At 41.5% G+C, this 26098-nt stretch overlaps 1 protein-coding gene, 1 long non-coding RNA gene and 1 pseudogene across 4 annotated transcripts in view; all 3 read left to right on the top strand.

Moving 5' to 3' along the window:
- The window catches only part of Cmc1 (C-X9-C motif containing 1), a 58853-nt gene extending 32755 nt beyond the window's left edge, over window positions 1-26098 (top strand). For 2 of the 3 annotated variants that reach the window (XM_060385088.1, XM_060385089.1), the window contains 2 exons: window positions 20612-20702; window positions 25841-26098. In XM_060385088.1, coding sequence (XP_060241071.1) covers window positions 20612-20702; window positions 25841-25961 — 212 coding nt within the window. In that variant the 3' untranslated portion in view covers window positions 25962-26098. The remainder of the gene's footprint in view (window positions 1-20611; window positions 20703-25840) is intronic. The other variant, XM_060385090.1, reaches the window with a different exon arrangement.
- LOC110555514 (cleavage and polyadenylation specificity factor subunit 5-like) lies at window positions 737-1594 on the top strand (annotated as a pseudogene).
- Window positions 1995-5020, top strand: LOC132654634 (uncharacterized). The gene is made up of 3 exons (XR_009592286.1): window positions 1995-2558; window positions 3475-3542; window positions 4442-5020. It is a non-coding gene; the product is annotated as an uncharacterized LOC132654634 (long non-coding RNA).

Raw genomic sequence — 26098 nt, forward strand, 5'->3', positions numbered from 1 at the left:
CTAGCTGAAAATAGTTTTAAGTTTTATAATTAATATGAAAAAGAAATGTTGAACCACAGGTACCATGTTGAAACAAGGAATGTAAACATTTTAGTCATGGCTAAGAGGAAAAATAAACCCTTAGCTATCTGCTGGAAAAGTAGCTTTGTGCTGAAAGAATTGTAATGAATATTCTTCCATGATAAATCTCTAAGCCATTTCTTATTGATGGTTAGAGTGAGTGAGTATGCCAGCTTTCAAAATAATTTTCGGTTCTCTTGGCTGAAGGGCTTGCTGGAGCTCAGTGGTACATGACCAAGCATCAGCAAAGACTGTGTTCAGGCTCCAACAATATTTGTTTGTTTGTTTTTGTTCTTGATTTTTTCTGGTTTTATAGTATCCAAGTTTTAAGTGTGATTGCTCATAAAGAGTGTTATTACAGGTTATAAGCTACAGCAAGGTATGGATACCCATTATATGAACAGGGAACACTGGTTCAAGAATGTGCTTCAGAACAGCATATTTTTATCATTCTTATTTTCTTTTTAATTGTCAAATGCCCTTTATTCAACTAAATATATTTAAGCCACTTCTAATTTTTATATTCTTCGGGGTGGCTTTAAGGTTTTTTTCCTTTTTTTAAATTTAGTTTAAACAGATCTAAAGGACAGTTAATCATAGGGTTAAGTTTTAAAAATATAAAACTTGCCTCTTGCTCTTGACTGTTAATGGTGGGCAGTGGTGGCTGCTGAGCGGGATGCAGATAATCACTGCTCCCCTCGTAGACATCTCTCCGGCCCCCACTTTCTGCACATCTGTGGTGCTGCCGAATCACTCGCAGATGGGCTGGCCTCTGGGGTTGGGCAACAAGTACATCCAGCATACCAAGCGCCTCCCCCTGGAGCACACCATTAGCCTGTACCCACTTACCAACTACACCCTGGCACAGAAGATTCCGTCTATGAGAAGGACAGCTCTGTTGTAGCCAGGTTTCAGCGGGAAATGAGGGAAGGATTTGATAAAGTTGTGATGAGAAGACTGTAGAAGGTTTCCTTCTGATTGTGCAGAAGCACCGGCTCCCCCAACTGTTAGTGCTACACCCGGGAACAGCCTTCTTCACATTACCTGGTGGTGAAGCTAACCCAGGAGAAAATGAAGGACTAAAACGCTAATGGCAGAGATCCTGGGGGGTCAAGATGCAGTCCTGGTCGCTGATGACTGCATTGGTAACTGGTGGAGTTACCTGGTCCATATATTCCTGCACATATTACAGAGCGCAAGGAACATAAGAAGTTGTTTCTGGGTCAGCTTCAAGAGAAAGCCTTGTTTGCAGTCCCTAAAAACTACAAGCTGGTAGCTGCACCGTTGTTTGAGTTGTACGACAGTGCAACGGGACAGGGGCCCACCGTTTCTAGTCTTCCTCATCTGTTGAGCAGGTCTCAGTTTTATAGACAACTGAATTCCTGCTCACAGAAGAAGCCAGCTCTGTGAGAACAGCTTACACACGTAGAAGAATAATAGACAAATTTTGGTTTTCTCTTGTCCCCCAAATTGCTACCTCCTTCCTGTTTGAAGAGCAAAATTAATATGCACTAGATAGTGGTGGAAGCATCTGACAGTGTTCATTAACTTGTACAACATTAAAGAAAGTGAACTTCCTATTTGTATTTTTTTTTAAGTTTCTCATTAAGCTCTAAAACATGTTTAAAAATATAAAACTTGGATTGCTCAAAGAGTTATAGTCTAATGTTTTTGTTTTTATTTAAGGTATAGTACTAGCCTCAACTATGAAAATATTATGCAAGCCATTAGTAAGCTTGAGTCATTATATCTGTTTTAAGTGCATATTCTAATTTTGAACTGTGTCAACTGAATCCGGCTAATATTACATTATTTTTTAAAATCATAAATGCACTGCTGCTTGCCCCATTCTCAACTTACTATTTTTTTTTGATCCAGCTTGTTTGATTTTCATTGTCAATAGTTTAAAAAAATCTGTGAACTAAATTAGACATTTTTGCTAAGATTTTGAACTGAGCTCTTGTCATATTCCTGTGGCACCAGTTTGGAAATAAAACAGTTTTATTCTAGAAAAAGGTTGTAGAGTGTTTCTATCTCTGGCATTTGGGAAGGCTTGCTCCTTGCCTTATGATTTGTGTCTGTCTGGACAGGTATTGTCAGGTCATGTTTTCTCTGCCTCGGAGGTTTGTACACCTCGCATCAGTGTGTTACCACACTGAATGTTGCTCTGCGAAGTTTGAGGCCAGTTTAATTTTCCTTCCTACACATCACCAAACTCAAGCATAAAGCGGGTCCTTTCAGTAGGAGTGTGCTAACTTGATCAAGGACTATATTGCACCAGTGCTTTTTTGCCATATATGTTCCTTTTTTTTTTATAGGTGCCATTTGTTGAAAAGTCTCCTATTTTTTAATTGTACTTAACCTTAATTGTAATTTTTATGTGTCTTTTCTTGTACCTTAGAGTTCTCTCCCTTAAAGGTGGCATCCTTGGAACATGGAGACTTGGTTACTAATTATCTGGAAGGTGCTGGAGTGCAGCAGCAGCCATTCATTAGCAGGTGTGCTCAGGGCTCTCCTCCGTGTCTGATGCCGCCTCAGTTAGCTGTTTCCCGGTGGCGCTGCTTTCTGAAGCCTGGATTGGGAAGGATCTGCTCTTTCCTTGGTTGTTGGCAGCATTTAGTTCCTCAATTCCTTGTCAGTTAGGTCTTTCCATGTAGCAGTATATGCCACCCGGATCACTGGCTGAGGAGAGCACACGTTCAGAGAGACAGCCCCAGTCTTCTGTAACCTGATCATGGGAGTGGCAGCATCCACTTTGCCGTAGTCCCTGGCTAGATGACAGTAAGGGGGTTTGACCTATCTCTTTCTCCGTGGGCGACGTTCACCCTGGGCATGGACACCAGCAGCTGGGACTCTGGGCAGCTGCCCAGGGGCTGCCTGCCTTTGCGGCTGCCTGCCACACCTTGGTTTTCTTTCCTTCCTGTTTACTGAGGTTATTTAACTCATTTTTATAAAACCTCCCATTGAATTTTACCTATGTCTCTGCTGTCCTTTTTGTATTTCTGCTGCATTTGTTAGCATGGCTAGGGATTTATTTTGGTTTTCAGGCTCTTTTCTTTATCTCTTTTTTTCATCTCACTTTGTCAACTATTCCTTGAAGTATAGTTTTCCTGAATTTATGCTTTTAATAAGTTCTTCCATGTGTGACATCGAGATGCCGCCTCTTTTCCTACGGCATCTTTGCAGCTTCCCTGCTGCTTCTGAAGCGTTGTGAGTGAATGGTCCTGAGCATGTTGCCCCCCTTTTTTGATGGTTGTCCTCCCCTGTGGGCTGCTGTGAGAGCTCTGGTGACCTGCGTGCTTTCTGAAGCCGAGAGGGGGCAGGGGCAGGGGACAGCACAGCAGTTTTTGTTTAATGGCCTTTAGGAAAGGTTTTTCTTTCCCCGTGAGGTTACATTTGGCTTATCATCTCTAGGAAGTGTGGATCCCTGAAAAATGACATACCCTGGTGGCTTTGCTGAGCCCGGCCAAAGTCTCCTGAAGGTGCGTAGATGCTCTTGCATGGAGTGCTTTTCTTTTGCTTGTTTCCTTCTGTTTTTTTTTTTTTTTTTTTGAGACTTCCTATATGCTCACCCTCAGTGTTTTGTTGAGAATGAGGAGTACTGTCACTGGGTGTTTGGGGGTGTTAGTGCATCTGTTAAGGTAGCGTGTCCAAGAGGACTTGGGGCTTACTCTGCCCAGAATCTGCCTTCTTGACACTTCCCTTTGAGGTTTGTGATGGGAAACTCTCCACTTAGTACGGTGGCAGCCAGCTATTTTTTTGGCTGTTTAAAAGGTCTCTCTCTCTCTGGAACACCGAGAAAATTAGTATTTACTATCCTGCAGTTTTTACTCAGAACTGTCTGTCATCTTTCACCTGACCTGCTCTGTTTGCACACAGGCTCTTTCTCCATCTGGAAGATTACGTTCCTCTTCTAGTCTCACCTGAAACTGCTGCTAGTTATATCTTTTTTGTGCAGCTCAGTGACACCATTTTGTGTAGGATCAAGCCTGAACTCTAATATTTAAAGGCACAAATCAGTTGCATTTCCTTTCTGGCTAAATACTGTCTTTCATCCCATATGTACCCCGTGAGGACTGCAAACTGTGCTTATCCACTGTGGGCTCTTGCACTCTCAAACCCTGACCACTTGTGTGGGGCTCCATTCTTCCGGCTGAGACCCACTTAAGATTGTGCTTGCAGAATTGAACTCAGATGGACTTTGTGGCTCCTGGAGGGTTTCGGCAGAGACGCTGAGGTTGCTTTTCCTGTGTATCAGGTTTCATCGTACATCGAATCTTGTTAGGCTGATCAAATGACACTGCACTTCCAAAATTTTAGCTCTTTGCATTATCCTTGATAAGTTGTGCTTTCTATTTCCTCCGATTTTCCATCTTTTTAGGGTTTTTTTGAGCCTCCAGTATTCCTCACCATGATTACCTGTGGGCCAATTGTGCATGGAATGGAGTCCTCCGGGCCGCTAATATGAGCAGTAACAGAGTAAGTTAGGGGGAAGGAAATATAGGTGTTTCACGTTTGCATCTTTTATTTTCATGTATATTACTTTCATCTGCTTTTCTCAGTGCCAACAGACTAAAATCATGTTCAGGATATATTTGGGCTGGCCGGGAGGATGGAAGAGTTGGTACTAAAGAGAGGCCTTCCCTCGACAGAGCTGCAATGGAGGGCCTGCTTTGTGAGAGATGACAGTGTGAATGAAAAGCTTCACAAGAAGCATTAGCCTGAGGTAGGCTCTACAATGAAGAGCCTTGAAGAGGAGCCAGATCAGTGAACATGGGCCTGTTACGTTTGAGGGCTTGGTTGTCAGCCCTCTGAGGACATAGGCAGCCTTCAGAGAAACATGGCTTTGAGTATTAGGTTCCAGGCTTTAAACCAAAATTTCTTTAAAATTGCATTTATTTATTAAGTGTAGTGGAGGAGAGGTAAGGAGACAACTTGTAGGAGTCAGTTCTTATTTTCTACCACACGGGTCCCAAATGACAAACTTGGGTCATCAGATTCAGTGACAGGCGCCTGTGCAGACTGAGCTGTCTAACTGGCCAACATGCCTTTTAAAAGTACCCTTTTTAGCTGGGAGGTGTGGCCCGCGCCTTTAATCCCAGCACTTGGAGGCAGAGGCAGGAGGGTCTCTCAGTTCAAGGCTAGCTTGCTCTACAGAGTGAGTATAGCCAGGGCCACACCCTATCTTAAAACCAGCCAACCTGTCAACCTAATGAATAAATAAATCTTCCTCTTCTTTAACTTGAGAGTCTATGAGTCTATTCAATCCTACCAAAGCCATGTTGATTTTCTTCTTCTTTTTTTAGTTTTTATTTTTATTTTTATTTTTTTGAGACAGGGTTTCTCTGTGTAGCCCTGGCTGTCCTGGGCTTGCTTTGTTGACCAGGCTACAAAGATCTCACAGAGATCTGCTTGCCTCTACCTCCTCAAGTGCTGGGATTACAGGCGTGCACCACAGCACCCAGCTGTTGATTTTCTTCTTAATACAGGTTTTGAATTTGCTTGTAGGATTAAATTTGACTTCTGTATGTAGTCACGCTGCAGGACTTAACTCTGTCATAACTCAGTGCATTGAAACAGTAATGTCAGGGCATCTGTGGGAGGAATGGATTGCTAGCCAGAGCTGTCCAGAGGGAGGTGGGTGGCATTGCAGTGTGAGAGTCCTAGTGCCTGTGGACACAAAAGGGAGAAAATGTTCCTCCCTTGCTATGTGTGCAATTTTGTACAGTTCCCTTACTTGCTTGCAGAATAGTGAGGGCTGTTTGTCAAAATTCAGGGTGGCTTGTCACTTTTGTTAAATGTAATAAGTCCCTGTGTCAGTGTAGAACAAATATATTTTTTATCCATTGCTTCAGTGGTAGGTGGATTCGAAGAACTTTTTTTTTTTTAACTTTTAACTTTATTTATTTACTTGTTCACTTTACCTCTCAATCGTATGGAGAATATTTTAATAGGATTTATAAATAAGAGGAAGAACCTGGAACAGTGGTCATGGTACCTCATGCCAAGGGGGCTGTGGGTTGTCCTGTTTGAGATTTCAAGAATTTTAGATGCTAGGTTAAGTATGGAAACTGTCTGTGTACAATGTTATGAAAAAGGAATTAACCCAGAAGCTTTATCATTGGTTATTCAGGAGTGCCATGTGGTTATCAAAGTTGTAAAGGCTGAAAACATGACAAGCTGTATTTGCAAGAAATTTGAAGATTGCATCATAGTTAAGGATATACAGTGAAAGTACTACATCCAATGTAGAAAACCTTTCATTTTTTAAAAAGATTAGGAAGCCATAGGTTTATAAGTTGATGGAAAGTGACTTACAGGGAATATGGAATGGGCTTATATCACACACGTTTTCAGATTCTCCTATGCTCTTGCAGTGTTTATGCTCGTGCATGCATTTCTTATTTATCGCTCCAATAACTGTGGTTTTTCTATTCAGTCTATTTGTGAAATAGTCCCTTCTGATGCTCCTGGCTGACTATAGTGGCGCCCATCTGTTGACAGTCTCATTATAAACCTGAATTTATAGTCTTTACATATGTAATCAGGCTTATGTTGTACTGGGCTAAAAACTGAACTTAGATGTCTTATTGTGTGTATTTTGACTCTTAAGAGCATAGAAGACATTCCTTCGGGTGCACTCTAGAACAGAAAACATTAGTTTTTAAAATAGTTTGGGCCCTCAGTGTGTTAACACTTGTAGAGAAGTGTAGATGCCTAAAGCGTTGCTTACATGCCTAAATGGTGCTCGGCCTCGCACCATTTCCAGTTGGGGTCAGTTAAATCATTTCCAGTTGGGATCAGTTAAATCTAATGGGAGTATGTTGGGAATGTTTCTCAGTCTCAGTTTTATACCCTGCATATTAAAAACTGAAAAATAATGTATAAAAGTAAACCAAGCCAAAGTGCAGCATTCTTGTTTCACAGACATGTTTACAGATAAGTCTTCAGTGGTTATGATGTCACAGCATGTATGACACTTCAACAGATGCGACATTTTCTGAAGTCCTTAATTAATCAAACAAGCGAAAAGTGAGACAGAGGGGCTATGCATGGGCATTGAGTGCTGGAAGCTAAGACTTAATCTGCTTTTATTTAATAAGTATGAAGAAAGTTCTTAATTGGAAATGAAGATCTTAATGGAGTTTAACAAGTTAAATCATAAAACCGCAATACCAGAAACTCTGGATTTGTTAAGAGTATTCTTAACATTTTTAAAAATTTAATAAATCACTTTAGCCTTAATTCTCTGACTCAGAATTTTCTATTTGTTCCTCTATACTGTCTTATCATATATACCTGTCATCTGACTCAGGGTTTTCCATCTGTCCCCTATACTGTCTTACCATATATACCTGTCATCTGACTCAGGGTTTTCCATCTGTCCCCTATACTGTCTTACCATATATACCTGTCATCTGACTCAGGGTTTTCCATCTGTCCCCTATACTGTCTTACCATATATACCTGTCATCTGACTCAGGGTTTTCCATCTGTCCCCTATACTGTCTTATAATATATACCTGTCATCTGACTCAGCGTTTTCCATCTGTCCCCTATACTGTCTTATAATATATACCTGTCATCTGCCACCCGTGTCCATTTTGCATGCTGGAAGTATTACCTGTGACATCATGCTTGCTAGACAAGTGTTCTGTCACTGAGCTGTTTTCATCCCCTGACTTCTCCTTAGAAAACATATTTGCGCTCATTGATTTGGATGAAGTAGAGATTGTCAGAATGGACTGTAACTAGGTGATTCAGCTCAGCCTGTCAGCCGGCACCTGTTCCTGCTCCAAGGCCTCTTAGAGCTGCTGCTGCTTCTCCGAACATAGCCCTTAATTCTTTGTTTCCACGGAGAGGTCGCACCAGTGCTTAGTTGTTTTGTTTGTTTGTTTGTTTGTTTAGAAAAATAAAGCAAAATAGGATTCAGTTTCTCTATTCTGCTACTCCAGAATTATCCTTAGTAAATAATGGTTACCCAACTGAGTGCTTTTATTACAAACCTTTTATTTTTAATATTTAATAATAATCTTTTATTTTTTAAAAAATATGACACAATTACATCATTTCTTCATTGTTTTCCTCCCTTCAACACGTCCCACATATCCCATTGTGCTCTCTCAAAATTACAGCTTTTTTGTTTTATATATGTCTATGTATTTTATCCCCTCCCCGCTACATTCTTAAACACATATGTAAAATCTGCTTGTTTGTATATGATCTCAGGGCTGACCATGTGGCTTTTTAAATGTAAGTCTAGTGTCTTCACCTTTTACTTTCACTCTTGCTCGTGAACTCAAACGCTGGCCGGTTCCCATGAGAGCAACCAAGGCATTACAAGCATTTGCAGCCTTTGGAACAGCTGTGGAGTGGCTCATGCCATGGTTAGGGGACTAGTAGTCTCCTCTACTGTCACTCTTCGTGATGCCCATTTTCTTCGTAAATACTGTTTTGGATTGTCATGTACATAATTATGTATTTCAGCATTATAGGCTGTGAAATTGTCATGTTGGTTTCCTTGCTTCTTCAAGTGCTTCCTCTGACAGTTCCCTCGGAGGGTTCTACTCTTGACAGCCCTCCTGAAAATGCATAGTATTGTCGTCACCACCTCTGTAACTCCATCTCCCACTGTCCCTTCTTATGGCACTGTAACCGTTCATAGTGTTTTGCTTCTTGTCTGCCTTTGAGAATAAGCTTCAGAGGACAGAGTTTGGGTTTATTTCACACATACAGTCTAAACAGCTGGAGCACAGCTTGATGGAAAGATAGGCTCAGTACATATTTGAGAAAAGAGTGAGTTAAGAATGTATAGCTTCTTGGATCTTGACCCCCTTGGATCTTGACCCCAGAGCAAGGGTCAAGCCAACGTGGGTGATGTAGCTATACTGTCTCATAAAACCACAGGGGGAGAAATAGAGAAAAATGTCTTCATTACAAGGCTATGACAGATGTTAGAGGATGTTAGCCTGTGCAGTCCTGGCTGTCCTGGACTCCTCTGTAGACCAGGTTGGCCTTGAACTTGCAGAGATCCACCTACCTCTGCTTCCCAAGTGCTGGGATTAAATGTATGTGCCACCACCGCCAGGCCAGTTTACCACATTTTATGATCACTGAAGAGTTGCAGGTTTTAGTTGCCGTACACAACAGATAAACCTCAAACAAAAATTATGTACGCATGGGACCTAGTTTCCTGTTGTGATTGTTGGTGTTTTATTATGATATCAGATTGATTTTGGGTGCTAAACTGTTTCAACATTTCCGCGTTTTCGTACCCAGTTGACTGCACATGTAAGACCTGCAGGACTAAGGATGTATGTAACGAGAGTAAATGGTGCAGGGTCTCGTCACAAGGCTAACTTCAGCCCACTTCTTTGCTCGTTTTGATGAATAGGGCACAGACGGAAGTTGCATTGGTTTGAAAGGCAGTCTAGGGCTCATTTTAGAATTACAATAAAATCCAGGACCAAGTAGGCCAAGAACAGATTGTTAGAAACTGAATTAGTCTCTCTTCCCAGCTGTGATAAGATATAACAGGCCAGAAATTATGCATATATTCAGTTAAGTAGAATGTGACAGAGTCTTCCCAAGAAAATGGTGATGCTGCGAGTCTTTAATGATTGGCTAGTTGTATTATAGCTGTGGAATATTTTACACCAAATGCAGAAGACCTAGGAAACAACACTCTGTGACTTGAGAGGGTGGATGATCCCATGGTGTTCAAGCTTGTACATTTTAAGGAAGCTCTTTTTAGGTTAATGTCAGCAGAGCAGCTGCTGCTTGAATTTAGTTTGTGAAACACTGAATTATTCATTTCCATAAACAAAACTTCCTTAGTAATTATTTAGCATTAATTTATTTCTCTTTATTTCAGTCGACCCTATTGACATTCTGGTTTAAAATTAAAAATATTCTTTGTGGAGTCTAACAAACAAGACTTTGTGACAGCTGCTTTTTCTACCCCTATTCTATGGCAAAATACATATATTTGGAGAGAGGAATTATATCTTATGGCTCCTTTTTAGCTTTTTAATAAAGTTCTTAATAAAACAGTCAAAATAAAATATTTCTGTAGTGTCTCTTAAGTATTCAAGCCTCTCCTTGGCCCTAACTCTTGACTCATTAGATCTTAGCATGCTACTGTTCGCTTGCACGTGTGGAGCACATAATTAGTCTGAAGTCTTAACTGTAAAAGCATCAGCAGCATTTAAATAATTATTTATTTCATTGTGTGTATTCATATTGTTTGATAGACTAGTAGAATAAAAACAAAGTTTGTTGTTTTGTGGTTCTTTGGATTTCCCATCTGCAAATAAGTTTAAGAGGCATAGAAACAAAAATGTACATTTTTACATTATATATAGATTTTTATATATAAAATGCATACCATTGTTACATTATGACATGAAGTTACATTATATATCTATTCTGTGTACAGCACAATTTTGGCTTCCACTGCTTGGAACTGTAGTATTCTCAACTCTAGTAAACTATACATTTAGCTGCAATTTTCATTATAAAAATTTTAAGTTTTTCTAATTTTCTTATAAATTTTTGAGTTTGCTAACAAGCAAAACAGTCATTTCTGGTCAATTAACCCAACAAATAATTAGGCTTTACAGTTCATATTCATGTTAAATTTATAGGAAATGAAGAAGGACAAAATCAATTTCACCTTCTCCTCAATAGGAGCAGTTACAAATGTATAAGGATTTAGTGATTTCTCTACTCAGCAAGTTTGGGCCACCATGTTTTTTTCTCTCTGCAAAGGTCACATAGAAATAATTTGGGTTGGTTTCAAGAATGTATGCCTTTTAGAGAGGATAGTTATAGAAGGAATGTTATAGAAAAGAGTTGCTGTTTCTTAGCCCCTGGTAAATATTCTGACATGTATTTTTTTCTGAGCGTAATCAATCTCTAATAAAACTATATTCTTAAGTACTTGAGCTCATAAACAGCAAGGTTTGTTTTAAAGAAGTCAAGTTTATTTTATGTCAATTTTCTGTTTGCCCTGTATAAGACATATCTAATTACTTTACCCCATCTCTGTGTTCAGATTAATCAGATCCTGCTACATAGTGGTGCTCAAATTAGAATAATACTTTAATCAACTGCGTTACCCATGCCATGGTAGACTAGGAAAGCCACTCTTGGCATATTGAAGATCATGCATTTTATTTTCTATTGTAATTTAAAAGTAAAATCAGAAATATTGATTTCTACTTGACTGGAGAGATGATTTAGTTTGAATATCAGTCTGATGTTAATCAGGTGAGAATTAATTGAGTTGGAGGTATTAGATATTCAGTGCTGTTAACTGAGCCGTGATCAATCTAGAGAGAAGCTTTCTGTTGGACTGTGCTAGAATTGTCAAACAGCTCATGCACTACAATATAGAATAATCTTTTCATGTTCATCCTTCTATCTTCTTGTCTCATTAAATGCACCACTAAATTCATTCTTATATACAGACTAATCTTTAAAGTGTAGAATGTTAATAAATCATAATTTAATAGAAAATTAAAAGCATAATAATTTTGTCACAAAATGCTTTTGTTGTCACGATTTTTCTAATACATTATCTCAAACTGAATTTTAAAGCCAAGTGATTAAATACTTGATTCTGAAGTCTACTTGTAACATAAAAAAGAAAAACCCTACATCATTTTATTTAACTGTTCAACACTAAGTGAGCAATACAGAATTATTTTAATGTTTATTTCCTGAAATAAAAATAGAGTCAGTAGCATTTTGTTGATTTGAAATGTGGCATGGGCTTTTCATTTATTTTAAGAGTGTGACAGCGATATCATAAGTGTTGTGAAAATATAAATGGTGAGATAACACCTCCATAGGACCTGATCTTAAGTAGTAACATTGTAAAGTCTTTAAATAAACTGCAGCCAGAACTGAAAGGATCGATTTGTCTTGTTAACCAGGGATAGTATACTGATTAATGTCTAATTAAATTGAGGCCACCATGTCTTTTAGCCCCTTTCTCCCATTTTTCCCCTTTTCCAAACTGAGAATTTGGATGTACTTACCAGGAAGGTAGCACATATTATTGTCAGATTTCTTTCATTTTGGCAGTTGGTGTGACCGTGTTAGATGGAAGAAAGCCTACAGTGTGACTTCTGAGAGTGTCTTTTTCCCCTGAAATAATGCTTTTTGCTTGATGTGACTATATACATTTCACAAACAGGACTTTCTAAATTTGTAGTTGAGAACAATTAATTAGTGTTTAAGGAAATTAAGCTATACATCTGAAACAGCCCTGGAAGGTGGTGAATGGGAAGTTCTTAGTGAGTCAGTGGGGTTCCCACCAGTTGTTGCTAAATAGACAGGGAGAAAGATGCGAGACGGCTGGCTTCCTCATGCCACTCCCTCAGCCCAGGTTCCTTTTCTCTTTTCCCAGCCTACAGCTACTTCTTTTCTTCTCTCTGTCTCTCTCTCTTAAGGCAACAGTTTGTTCCATGCTTATATAGTACCAAAACCCCCGAGTTTGTAGTTCTTGTCCCCTAGCCCGTCCTTGTCCTCCTGTGTGATGCCCACAGCTGTTTGCTCACGCTCTTCCTTAGCCACTTACTTTGTGCTTGTGTTTTGAGCAGTAATACTCTGCAGCATACTCTAAAGCGTTTTACTGACATCCCTCCATGTCTTGAGGACTGCTGGAGGCACAACCTACCCTTGCTGTAGTCACAGCTCCTGGGGCAAAGGCAGGAAGTCATTTGAGCCTAGCTGAAGATGGCGACACCCCTCAGAAAAGAAAAGAACCTAGGAGACCAACACTATCAGTGTGCTGTTTTGTTTATAGTATTTTCATTTTGGCAGGTGGGATAAGAGTTAGATCTGTTGTTGACAAGAGACACAGCTTTTGTTTTAAGAAAACAGAAAATGGCAGTCAATATGCTATTCCTTTACTGAATAACTATATAATAGTCCCATTGTGGTTATCTGGAAAGTGACATTTTTAAAAAGACATACATATACACATTTATTTACTTATGTATGTATGTATTCAGTTTTTTTCGAGTCAGGGTTTCTCTGTGTAGCTTTGCCTGTCCTGGATTTGCTTTGTGGACCAGGCTGGTCTCGAACTCGCAGCAACCCGCATGCCTCTGCCTCCCTGAGTATTGGGATTACAGGTGTGTGCCACTGCACCCAGCTTTCAAATATTTATTTTAATATGAGGTGAGTGGACCTGCTCCTGTAGTTATCTTGGAGGTTCTTACTTTCTGTATGGACATTGACCTGTCTAAAGCAGCTTGCTTAAAATTTTCACACCAGCACATTTCAGGAGTTGTGAGGAAACTGTGTATTGGGCCCTCAAATGGGATCTCTAAGGAAAATGGGAGAGACAGAGTCATTGACTTTTTGGTTTTCTTTCTTGGCTATTTTCTCAGCCTTCCACTTCTCATCATTAATCCTGATCGTGGATGCTGTCATTAGAGCATCTCCTGCTTGTGCTCCTTTGAGAAGCTGGTGGTCAGGGGCTTTGCTGCTTACACCGCTCTGTTCTCATACCTTCCTTTCAAAATCTCATAGCACTTTGTTGCCATCTGGCTGCGCTGCATTGCATTAAGTTACTCCAAATCCTGTGGAACATTGGCTTTCAGGCTATCTTGCTCTGGTGACTCCATTCACAAAGCAGCATTTGGTTCTGTTTTAAGTCCAAACACAGAAAGGGTGCTGCAGGTCATTGTATGTGCAGGTACCAGCATCATCTGTGACTCACAGATTGATAATACGTTACTCCTGAGGACAGAAGGGACCGTGTAGGCACACAGACATGTTAAAAACATACCAGGCCAAGAGCACATCAGACGGTGGAAAGCTGCAGCCTCACTTGTGTTCTACAGATGGATAGGGGAGCCAATCTGTCATCTGAGAACCCTGTGTGTGGTCGGCTCAGTGAAGGCACTATCACTTGACAGGGCTGCCTTTAATTGCCCTGTGATTGTGGCTGTTCATGACAGACCTGGTCATGCACCTCACCATTATGGTCTCCAGGGTCCTCTGTACCTCACCTCTGCAGCTCCATTCACCCTGAGGCCTACCTGCCTTTTATCTTGTTGATGTCTAAGCCCACAGCCACCTCTTCGAACTTTGTTCCCTCTTTAACCCTTTTGTAACCCTCACCTCTTGTAAACACACCAAGAAAAAGAGAGAGACATAATTACTTACATGATGTGTGATCTAAGAGTTCATATGAATAATTAGGATTGAAATTAATCTCTCATCAGCAAGCTATCAAGGGAAATTGAGAGTGCTTGGAAAATGCAGTCAATATACCAATGATATAGCTTGTAAATCTGTCATTATTCTTTAAAATAATGGCTTGACATTGTGGAAAGAAAGCATAGTGTCCTCATGACATACTTCAAATCTAAAGTACACAACTTGTCATTTTGTGTGGTTATTGTGAGAAGCTTATGGAAGGAAAGAGAGGCTTTATTATTGCATGTGTGAATTTATTCCCAGTGGCTTCTTCCAATAAACAGTAAAAGTATCTGCCACTATCTTGTGTAACCCTTCACCCATGCTCATGTCAGCAGCTGCAATTAAATTCCTCAGGTCACAGGAAAAATAAACAAAATGAAAAATTTTAGCTCATTTATTATAGTCACATTGGAGAAACCACTTTTTATTATGTAAAATTCTCGCTAAAAATATTTATAAGAGTTTTGCAGAATAGGATATACACCGAGGAGTTGAAGTATCTGATGCTGTTTTATTTTTGGTGGTTACTAAGATGCCATTCAGTATGCACCCAGCCAGCAGCCTTGGCTTCCTGCTTCCGTGGCCATGACGTGTGGCATGCTGGGTTATTGCCACTCCACTCTCAGGGTTTCTGAGTCATTTAAGAACGCTGGCCTGTGCGTCTGTTCTGTTGGCCTGAGTGTTCCTCCAGTGCAGTGAGCCTTCCACCCTGTGTTCTGACCGTAGAGAGAGTAAGTGTTATCCAGGAGTTTCAGATACTTTTCTTGACTTAAAAAAGCCTGATTCTAGTCTAATCTGTGCCACACTGTATGGTCTGTTACCTATTTACAGTGCAGTTGGCCCAGCTGGCAACTGAATGCCTGTCTGGTGGAGCGTGTGCGCATAGACACGTAGAGCAGTGCCTTGCACACAGTAGACAGTCAGGGTCTTAGTTGAAATTGTGATTATCATTAACTTTAAATAAGTGCCTATCAGCAAAGTAATAATGAAAATTATGTGGAAGAACAGAAGAATTAAAAAAAGGTGCATGTACTTTCTGTAAGAGCACCAAGTACTCTTAACCTGCTGAGCCATCTCTCCAGCCACAATAACAGACTTAAAAAAATGTATCTTAAAAAATGATTCTATCTCAATAAATACCTTAGTTCTAATTGTGTAACTATTTGTAAAATATTGTGTTTCATGAAACTCATTAAGTGAAGAGAATAATGGAAAAGATCAAGTGTCTGATATTTTTGGCTCCCCACTGTATGGCTATTAGAAGCTCCCTCAAAGTTTGTTCAGCTCACAGTAACTGGAAACGGTATGTACTAATAATGAACTAAAATGTGATTTAATGCTCTGTCCACTACCCTATGCTGAAGCTTCTGGGTCTTCCTAGACATTCCTGATGTACCTTTTGGTTTACACAAAACTATTTTATTAGAGGCGTGTTCTAGTTTGATGCCAGGTAGTTTCTTTGAAAGAAATGAAGGTTGTACAAAATATGTGGATTTCCATGTTGTTTTTTGACATGGTCTGTCTGTGTAGCCCTGGCCGTCCTGCTTTATAGGCTGGGCTGACTCTAGACTTCCAGAGGCCTCTCTGCCTCTGCTTTCTGAATACTGAGATTAAGAGATTCTCCTCTTCTTGGTATTTTAGTGAAAAAAAGGACTTGAATTCTCTTGTCACTAAATTTTGGAATAACTTAGTCTTTTCAAGCTTGCATTGTTCATTTGTATTTATACTACCTTAACATGAATTTAATGAAATGAAGTTTTATTTTTGTAGTTCATAATATTACTTTAATAGTTCTTAATTTTTAGGGTTTTATTTTGGGGGGGGGCATGTCCTGTAACTATTTGTATAGTTTTTATAGTTCTCATTAATATTCAATGATTGATAGAGTAGGGTATGCAAACTCTTTAACATTTAGCATAATATTGATAGGTGGACAGTATTTACTTTTAAGACTTTCAGAATATCATTTTAGAGTCAGTCTGTAATACTAGCAACATTTATCTTACATGACTATATGCTAATGCAGGAGGAAAGAAAGATCCTTACTAAAGTCATGTTGCTAAACATGTGATAGAAACCTTCCAGAACATCTTGAGGCTTCAGAGCAGTTGTAGTTACTCCAGAAGAGGTTTTGGCAAAGAGAAGACAACTGTGGATTGTACCTCTCATGTGAGCAGAACATAGAAATACCATTTCTGTCAGTTTCCCACTCAGCACACTTGGCTGCTGGGGGTGGGGTGGATACTAAAACCCTGCAGTGCCCCTGTGTTCTGTGCTGACCTAAGGCAGTAGAATGCTGGGTCTGTTAAATTTATCAATTAGGCTTTTGATAATAGCCACTGTGTTTTCCAGAAAGGTCTGGGAATGTGCCAACCAGCATGCTTTCCTCAGACAGAACTCAGGATGACTGATGTTTCTTCCAGCCATTATCTGAGGAGGCCAGTTTGGCACAGGTGTGATGAGGTCACTGTGGGACACAGAGGAAGGGTTTCTAGATCACTTTTCATCACTGCTGTTGAACATGGCCGCTCTCTTAAAGAACCCTGTAGTCAACTTTATGGACACATTCCCTTTGGGGACTGCCCATGTTGCTTTATTTGCGATCACATGTTAACACAGTGCTCCAAGTGCAGAAACACGTGTAAGAAAAGTAGACATTCCAAAATCAAAAGTAAAGGATACCTTGTACCCATGAGACTGCTCCTTAGTGTGTCCACTGATAATCGGCTAACCTTATCTCTGCTTTGTGTTTTGAGTTGGAAGTCCTTGGCCAAAGGGCACAAACTAAGTTCACTGGGTTTGACTTAGCCCTCAGGCCCAGCTCATCTGTCTAGAGAACAGAGATATTTGTAGTTGGAATGAAGGAAATAATGGCTGTTGTTCAGACTAGACAGTGGATGGAGTTGGGATGGTAGGAGGGCTGACAGCTAAAGAGCACTCTCTCTCTAGACTGCTTTTCATGTCATCACATCCTGGGCATTCTCTAATTCATCTTATCCTTGCTCCTATGCTGCCAGCTCTCTTCAGAGTCTAGTCATGCTGCTATGTAGATACAGCTGTGTCTGCTTTGGGTCTCTAGTTCTGGCCAAATCCCTCCTAGTACGTTTTGTACACATAAAATTTATTTCAATCATTGTTGGTTGCTGTGATATAAAAGTATTTTTGTCACATACAGGTATGTAGCTATATGAAGACTTGGGAAGTTTCTGCTTGTTTTAAGTTAACTATGAATAAAATATTCCTCAGTGATTAAAATATAGCTCATAGCTCAAGGGATAATTTATATCATACAAACTACAAAAGCATCGAGACTTTACCCTACAGCTTCTTTGTGAGGATGGTGTCATGCTTAGCACCAGAGCGGGAAGTGGCCAGTTATTTGACAGCAAAGTAATAACTTGATAGCATAGCCTGGGACTTGTAGAATAGCAGCAGCAGCAAGAGAGTGGCAGGACAGTCAGGAGGAGAGCTGCAAAGATAGTTTGCAACTAGGTCTGGCTCAGAGCGAGTGCAAGGTAGAGGGTCAGCAGCCAGGCTGTGAGCAGACTGTGGTATCAGAGACTAAACGTGCAGTGTGAGGTCACGGGATGGAAGCAGAACAGGAAACTCACTGTAATTTTATGGCATCTTAGGACTTGGTAAAGAATGAGAGCCCTGTCACTTGACGTTAAGGCACATTGCAAGGCTCTTCAGAAGGGGGAGGCTTTGCTGCCACCAGAGGGAAGTCTTCAGCTCTGCCATACTCTGAGAGGAAACAGACATGGATGCCAGGTACCTGGGCCTGGGAACAGTTTTAACACGTAGGGTTTCCATTGCTGTGAAGAGATACCATGACCACAACAGCTATTGTAAGGAAAAGATGTAATTGGGGCTGGCTTACCGGTTCAGAGGTTTAGTCCATTATCCTCATGGTGGGAAGCATGGCAGCATGCAGGCAGACATGGTGCTGGAGAAGGAGCTGAAAATTCAGTGTCCAGATCGGCAGGCAGCAGGAGGAGAGTCATATCTGAAACCTCAAAACTTAGCTCCAGTGACACACTTCCTCTGAGAAGGCCACTCACTAGTGCCACTCCTGTATATGGACCTATGGCCCATTTTCATTGCCACTCCTGTATATGGACCTATGGTCCATTTTCATTCCGACCACCACAGTACACTCCCTGCTTCTCAGAAGCTTGTAGCCATAGTATATAGTCCAACTTCAACAGTCTCCACAGTCTGTCACAGTATCAGCACTGTTTCAAAGTTAAAAGTCTCAGGGACTCACATACTCTCTTAACTGCAACTCCCCATAAAATCAAAATGAAAAATTGTATCCTATACTTCTAACATATAATGGCACAGGATACATATTACCATTCTAAAAGGGAGGGATAGGAACATAATGAGGAAATATTGGACCAAACAAGACCAAAAACCAGTTGGGCAAATGCCATATTCTGCATCTCCATAGTTAAGTCAAAGTGTTCTTCAGATCTTCCAACTCCTTTCAGCTTTGTTGACTGCAGCACATTTCTCTGTCTTGGGCTGGATCCACTTCCTGTTAGCAGCTCCTGTTGGCACATATCCTATAGCTCTGGCATCTCTAACATCTTTCAGTCTCAAAGGCAATGCAGGCTTTACACAGTGGCCTTTTCAGGCCTCCATGCACATGTGCCTGGCCTCAGCGGCTTTTCTTACCCTGGAGAGAGAGTCCATAACCCCTTTATTCTTCCCTTGACTTTAAAGCCAGAACCACATGGCGGAAGCTGCAGTGTTCTCTTGCTGCCGAGGGTGGGACATGGTGCCATTTTGTTCAATTACATCTTCACTAGCTTTCTGTTTTCATTGTTTTCCTTCACTGCCTAAACTTGGCTGTCCTGAGACTTGTTCTGTAGACCATGTTGGCCTTGAACTCAGAGATCCACCACCCTTTGCTTCTTAGTGCTAGATTAAAGGTGTGCACCACCGTGCCAGGCTCTAATCTTTAATTTCTTTTCACTTTTCTTTGATTCCTTTTCACAAATTTGAAACTTCGATAAGTAGGGTCTTACTTTATGGTCACTATTCCCTTTATTCCATCTACCATCAGGCTTTTCTTTAACCTATTTATAGTTCCTGGTACCCCTTTTCTCCACAGACTACATTTTGTATTTCTGCTTGCTTAGTTTGCTTCTTTTCATTATAAATCCGCATGAGTGTGGCCACTAATAAGCAAGCAACATAGTCAATGCTAGGCTGTCTGGAAATCTCCATAACTCTTCAAGTTAGCGTCAGATTTTGTGGACAAGGGTAGAAAGCAGCCACATCCTTTGACAAGATACCACAAGAATGGTCCCTAGGCCACATCAGCATATTCTGAGTCTGAAACCTTTTGATCCTGGTCTCCACAGTTCAGATCACACTCAGCACCACTGTCTTCCATTCTTCCATGCTCCTACTAGCATGGCCCATTAGGATCCACTTAGAGCATTACACTGCTTTCTTAATCCAAAGTCCACACTCCTCCAAACAAAAGCATGGCCAGGGCCATCACAGCAATACCCCACCCCTGGTACCAACTTCTTAGGGTTTGTTTCTATTGCTGTGAAGAAAACTTTTGACCACACAACTCTAACAAGGCAAACTTTAACTGAGGCTGGCTTAAAAGGTTCAGAGGTTTAGTCCATTATTTTCATGGTGGGAAGCATGGCTGCATGCCATGAGATATGGTGCTGGAGAAGGAATTGGCAGTTCTATATCCAGATCAGGAAGAGCAAGACACTAGGCCTGACTTGAACATCTGAAACGTCAAACCACCCCCAGTGACATATTTTCTCCAAGAAGGCCATACCTCCTACAGTCCACTCCCTTGGGCCTGTGGGGGCCATTTTCATTCCAGCCACATTTCTTGTTACTTATTTCCCTTACAGTGCATGCTTTGCCCATTAAAAATCTTGTGAGGTCATTATGGTCTGTGTGTCTTCAGGCAGCTTTCCTGCCTTTATCTTACAAATCCTCCTCTCACATCCTTTTTTACAAAATGAGCAATACTTGTCTGCCCTTTAGTAGTGTAAGTGTATGTGGTTTTTTCTGTTTTTGTTGTTGTTGTTTTGTTTTGTTTTGTTTTTTGGAATATGGAATGTGCACAGCCTGGATAGTGGATTCTAAGGGAAAGACTGTTAAGACTTTTAAAATCATGTTAATGTACTCTCTCTCTCTTCTTTCTCTTTTCTTTTTTTCTTCCCCTCCCCTCCCCCTCTCTCCTCTCCTCTCCTTCTCTCCTTCCCTTCTCTCTTCTCTCCTTCTTCCCTCCCTTCCCTCCCCTTCCCTTTTCTTTTCTTTCTTTTTCTCTTCTCTCATTTCTTTTCAGATTTTACCAAATGTTGCAAGGACTCTGGATTCCTTATGGTAGTAAAATGCCGGAAAGAAAATTCTGCATTGAAAGACTGTCTAACTGCTTAGTAAGTAGTTACCTCTGTGTTTGTGGATCTGTGATTGCAAAGTGTGTAGTAAGAGAATATTAATAGCTCATTACCTTTAATATGTCAGTACCACCCCCACACACCACCACATTCTGCATGTTGCTGGTTAAGACATCAGTTTGTTACAGGTTATTCTAAAAGAAGGGCATTTAGGAAGGGATTTTTAAGAAATTTATATTTGGCAGAATTGTATATGTGATTTTCCACATGGTTTAATAGATCCTGTAACAGCTTGCTTTATAGAATGCAGTATAGCCTGCTTTTTAGTTCTTCTAATGAACAGCAAGTGAACAGCAAGTGAACTAGACTTTCCCCAGGAACTTTTCAGCCTGGCAGCCTGCTGAATTTTTGCTTCAGCTCCTAGTGGCAACACATGATAAGAAAGCTATAAAAGTAAATTTCAAATTTTGAAGCATTGGCTAGAGTACTGAGTCCTACAGAAAACAGGAGGGTGTGGGGAAGCCTTACAGAAAAAACACATTAGGTGAACAGACCACTTGGTCTGAGACTGCTGCCTTTTTGCTGTAAGAACAAAACTTGCACTGGGGTGGTGGCACCCACCTGTATTTTTTATTTTATTATTGTTTTTTAAAATTTATTTATTTTTTATTAATTACAATGTATTCATTTTGTATCGCAGCTGTGGTCCCTCCCTCATATCCTCCCAATCCTGCCCTCCCTCCCTCTTCTCCTCCCATCCCCCTCTCCAAGTCCACTGATAGGGGAGGTCCTCCTCCCCTTCCATCTGACCCTAGGCTGTCAGGTCTCATCAGGACTGTCTCCATTGTCTTCCTCTGTGGCCTGGTAAGGCTGCTCCCCCCACCCCCAGGGGGAGGTGATCAAAGAGCCAGCCCCTGAGTTCATGTCAGAGACTCCACTGCCCCTGTTCCCATTACTAGGGAACCCACTTGTGGACTGAGCTGCCATGGGCTACATGTGTGCAGGGGTTCTAGGTTATCTCCATGCATGGTCCTTGGTTGGAATATAAATCTCAGAAAAGACCTCTGGGCCCATATAATTTGGTTCTGTTGCTCTTCTTGTGGAGCTGTCCCCTCCAGGTCTTTCTATCTCCTCCTTCTTTCATCAGATTCCCTCCACTCTGCCCAAAGTTTGGCTATGAGTCTCAGCTTCTGCTTTAATACCCTGCTGGGTATTGTCTTTCAGAGGCCCTCTGTGGTAGGCTTCTGTCCTGTTCCCTGTTTTCTCCCTCTTCTGATCAATCTGGTGGTTTCTCAGACAATTAGGAATAGTGCTATCTCAAGATCCAGCTATACCACTCCTAGGCATATATCCAAAATATGCTCAAGTACATAACAAGGACATTTGCTCAACCATGTTCATAGCAGCTTTATTCGTAATAGCCAGAATCTGGAAACAACCCATATGTCCCTCAGTTGAGGAATGGATACAGAAATTGTGGAACATTTACACAATAGAATACTACTCAGCTATTAAAAACAAGGAAATCATGAAATTTGCAGGCAAATGGTGGGAACTAGAAAAGATCATCCTGAGTGAAGTATCCCAGAAGCAGAAAGACACACATGGTATATACTCACTCATATTAGACTAATATCATAGATATTAGACTTATAATATAGGATAAATATACTAAAATCTGTACCCTTAAAGAAGCTAAGCAAGAAGGAGGACCCTGGGTAAGATGATCAATCCTCACTCAGAAAGGCAAACGGGATGGACATTGGCACCCACCTTTAATCCCGGAGGCAGAGGCAGAGAGGCAGAGGTGGCATGTGGATTTGCCAGCCTGACATACAAAGTGAGTTCAGGACATCCAAGGCTCTGTTAGAGAAACCCTGCCTTTGTAAGAAACCAAAAAAAGCAAATAAAAACCAACCAACCAAAAGAACAAAATGTGCTACATCAAGGGGGCGGGGCACCTGCCCAGAGTCTACAGACCACAGAAGGAAGCTGGCACCACACAGCCTTCACTAGAACACAAGCCCAAGTTTTTTGGGCAGATGAAAATAAGTGTTAGGGTTTCTATTACTGTGAAACACCATGACCAAAAAGCATGTTGGGAGGAAAGTGTTTATTTGGTCTCTATTTCCTTATTGTTCTACATCATTGAAGGAAGTCAGGACAGGAACTCAGACAGGATAGGAAGTTGGAGGCTGGAGCTGATGCAGAAGCCATCCAGGGTGCTGCTTATTGGCTGCTCCCATGCTTGCCCAGCTTGCTTTCTTACAGAATCCAGGACCACCAGTCCAGGAATGGCACCACCCACCATGGGCTGGACCCGCCCCATCAATCACTAATTAAGAAAATGCCCCACAGCGGGATCTTATGGATCCATTTCCTCAGCTGAGGCCCCTTCCTTTCTGATGACTGTAGCTTATGTCAAATTGACATAAAACCAGCCAGTGTACAGTAAGCACCATCACCCATCCTAAGAGCCTCAGCTTTGCCAGACGCACTTTGGCTTTCTGCCTCACACCCAGCAAGTGCACAGGTCTTTCCTTCTCAGCCACCCAGACCAGACCCACAGGGATTCTGGGGATGGGGAGACAGGTGACTGTTTTGAATCCTGATACCCCTGGTGCTTTTCACTCCAGAGTCCTTTGTGCTAGAACCATCTGCATTTCCCCTTCTTTCTGTGAGGCCAGTTTATACTCCAGCTTGAATCCTTAGGAAACCTGAGACAGGGAATCCTTTATGTCTCTTCTTCCTCAAAATACAGCCCCACCTTCTAGCTCAGGGGCCTAAGCCATACACCGAACTCACACCTAAATCCCTCACTGCTGTGTGTTGTCCTTGAATGTGACAGGAAGTCCTCCTGAGCCCACCAAATTACAAAGGCTTTCAGTGGATAAACAGCCCCTGACACAGGGTCTGCAGGTTTGTGCCCTCCACCTGGGAAACGGGTTAATCTGTCAGTCTGAATTCCAAACCTGGAAGTTCCTGGACGTATGAGACCTAGGCTTATCTGCAGAACCTGGAGAGCATCCTGACCTAGCCCGATTCATGTGCTGGTCATTGATAGGAACTGTGGCTCTTCCTTTCATGTACAGGAAGTGGTGAGCAGTGCTGGAGAGAGCTACAGACAGGTGGAGTCCTGGTGGCAAGCACACTACTGCTCTGTGTATTGGAGGGCCATCTGCTCAGCACTTAGTGCCCGAGCACCGAAGCCTGGTCACGAGCCAGTTGGAATTTCTTCCCTGAACCTCAAATTTCCCCTGCCCTGGTGACTGCCAATGCCAGTGTGTGCTTCCTGTGTGGCCTTTAAAAAGGCTCCCCAGTCCTGTAACAGGGAGGAAGGAGGTGTTTGAGGCTTGTATTAAAAACCTCTCTTGCTGTGGCAGACAGCCTTCCTTAAGTCTGCAGGTGATGCCTGTGAAAACCAAGAGTTCTCCTTACTTACAAACTGCAGCTGCCATTCCTAGACTTCCTCAGGCGATGCGCACAGCTAGTGTGAGAGCCAAGGACCACTTTTTCTGTCCTCAGTTTTCACAGGTGTAGGCAGTACATGGGACAAGACAGCTCCTGAAAGCCTTGGCCACCAATCAGGAATTTTCATGGGAAACTAAAGGTCTGTTCCCATCAGGAAAGTTCTGCCTTGGTCAGGAGCCCATTCTTCCTCATGTCACAGAGGATTGGAAGTTGCCCAGGCTCCCACAATGCCCATTCCAGATATGTTGGGAATATGGAAGGAGTGTAGCCTGGGCCAGCCGTCTCAGACTTTTGAATGCTGTCATAAGCATGCATCATCCTGTTCCACTCTCTGGCATTTTCAATGTACTTTTTGGAGAAAAATCAGATTCTAGGCTGAGAAGGTGAAGGGTTTCTCTGATCAGGCAAGATGGCATGACTTCTCTAATGGCTGAGACAGAGATACTCCATGGAGCACACACATGTCCAGCATCAAAACACTGTTGATTAAAACAAGGCAAACTTGCCACATCTTAGTTACGAGACTTGCAGTTTAGTAAAGTTATAGTGGGAACTTCTACTTGACCGTGGTAGAGAGCTATGATGAATAAGAAACATCTTCAGCTCTGTGGTGCAAATTTGAAATTGTCACTTTGTTTACATATGTATATGTAAAAAACTGTTTGCTAGAGGAACAACTGGAATGACTCTATATACATTAAAAGGGCCTTTATCTGAGTGGCTTACAGGCTATGGTCAGGCTAGTCCATAAATGGCTCTCTGACAGAAAGGCCAGGAATCAAGGGTTGTTCAGTCCTCGAGGCTGGCTGTCTTAGCTGTAATTTATACTCATGGATTAAATAACTATAGATCCTGTTTCTCTGCTTTCTTCATGTCCTAAAGGGAATGTTTTTGTTCGGTCTGTGTCACGTGACTTGAATTAGTGTTCTGTGATCTAGAGTCATCTGTGCCCAAACTAACTATAGTTAGCTACCAAGTCAGCCTTTTTCCTCTGCATCCTACACCTTTTCCTGTGGGCTGGGCTATGCCCTCGTCATTTTTTTGTTTTAGTGCTATTATTGGGGACCCAAGTTTAAAAACCGTTCCCGTCTAGTCTGCCTGCCACACGACGCAGCCGCTCCAGACTCTTGTGCTCACTGTTCGTCCTTCCTGTTGCTTTGAGGACAGACTGCAGCAGTGTGGCAGAGGTGGTTGGGCCTTCGTGACCTGGTCCCTGGGCACCTTTCTTGAGCTCTGTGAGCTCCATCCACCGTGGGAGTACTAGCCTACGTGCAGTGTCATGTACCTCTTTCCCCTCACATGTGCCTTTCCACATGCCTTTTGGTGGGTTTCTGTGGCCCTGCAAAGTGCAGTTCAGCCGAGTTCTCATTGACACCTCCCCTTCCTAATGTTTCCACTGCCATCCTTGTACTGTCTGATTTTGTTCTAGTCCAGCCCTTGCCTGTTGAACCACGGGCTCTTGGAGTGTAGGATCACTCACTGTGGCATCCTGGGATAAGACTCAAGACTTTATATTACTATGTACTTTATTAATTACAAAAAAATTTAAATCTTTAATCCTGCTTTTCTCACTAGTTTGTTAGTGTTTATTGTGTCTTGGTGGGTTACTGAAAGTCAACTTTTCAAGATTGAACCTCATGAATATCTGAATGCTATTAAAGCTTATGTTGTATCTATTTTGAAATATATTAAATTACTCCTTGTAGCTATAATGATCCGGCCTTCTATGAAGAATGCAAACTGGAATATCTCAAAGAAAGGGAAGAATTCAGAAGAACTGGAGTTCCTACCAAGAAAAGGCTACAGAAGCTTCCCACAAGCATGTAGGCAAATAGTGAGTCAGGAAGACACAGATTATGGAAACCGTTTGCAATGTAAACCAGAAATGATGAACTGAAACAATATTTGCTCACCCTAATCATGAAAATACTGATTTTTTAATGAAATAAAATATTTATTTCAGA

This window comes from Meriones unguiculatus, chromosome 6 (assembly GCF_030254825.1).
Source record: "Meriones unguiculatus strain TT.TT164.6M chromosome 6, Bangor_MerUng_6.1, whole genome shotgun sequence".
In the NCBI taxonomy this organism is placed as follows: domain Eukaryota; kingdom Metazoa; phylum Chordata; class Mammalia; order Rodentia; family Muridae; genus Meriones; species Meriones unguiculatus.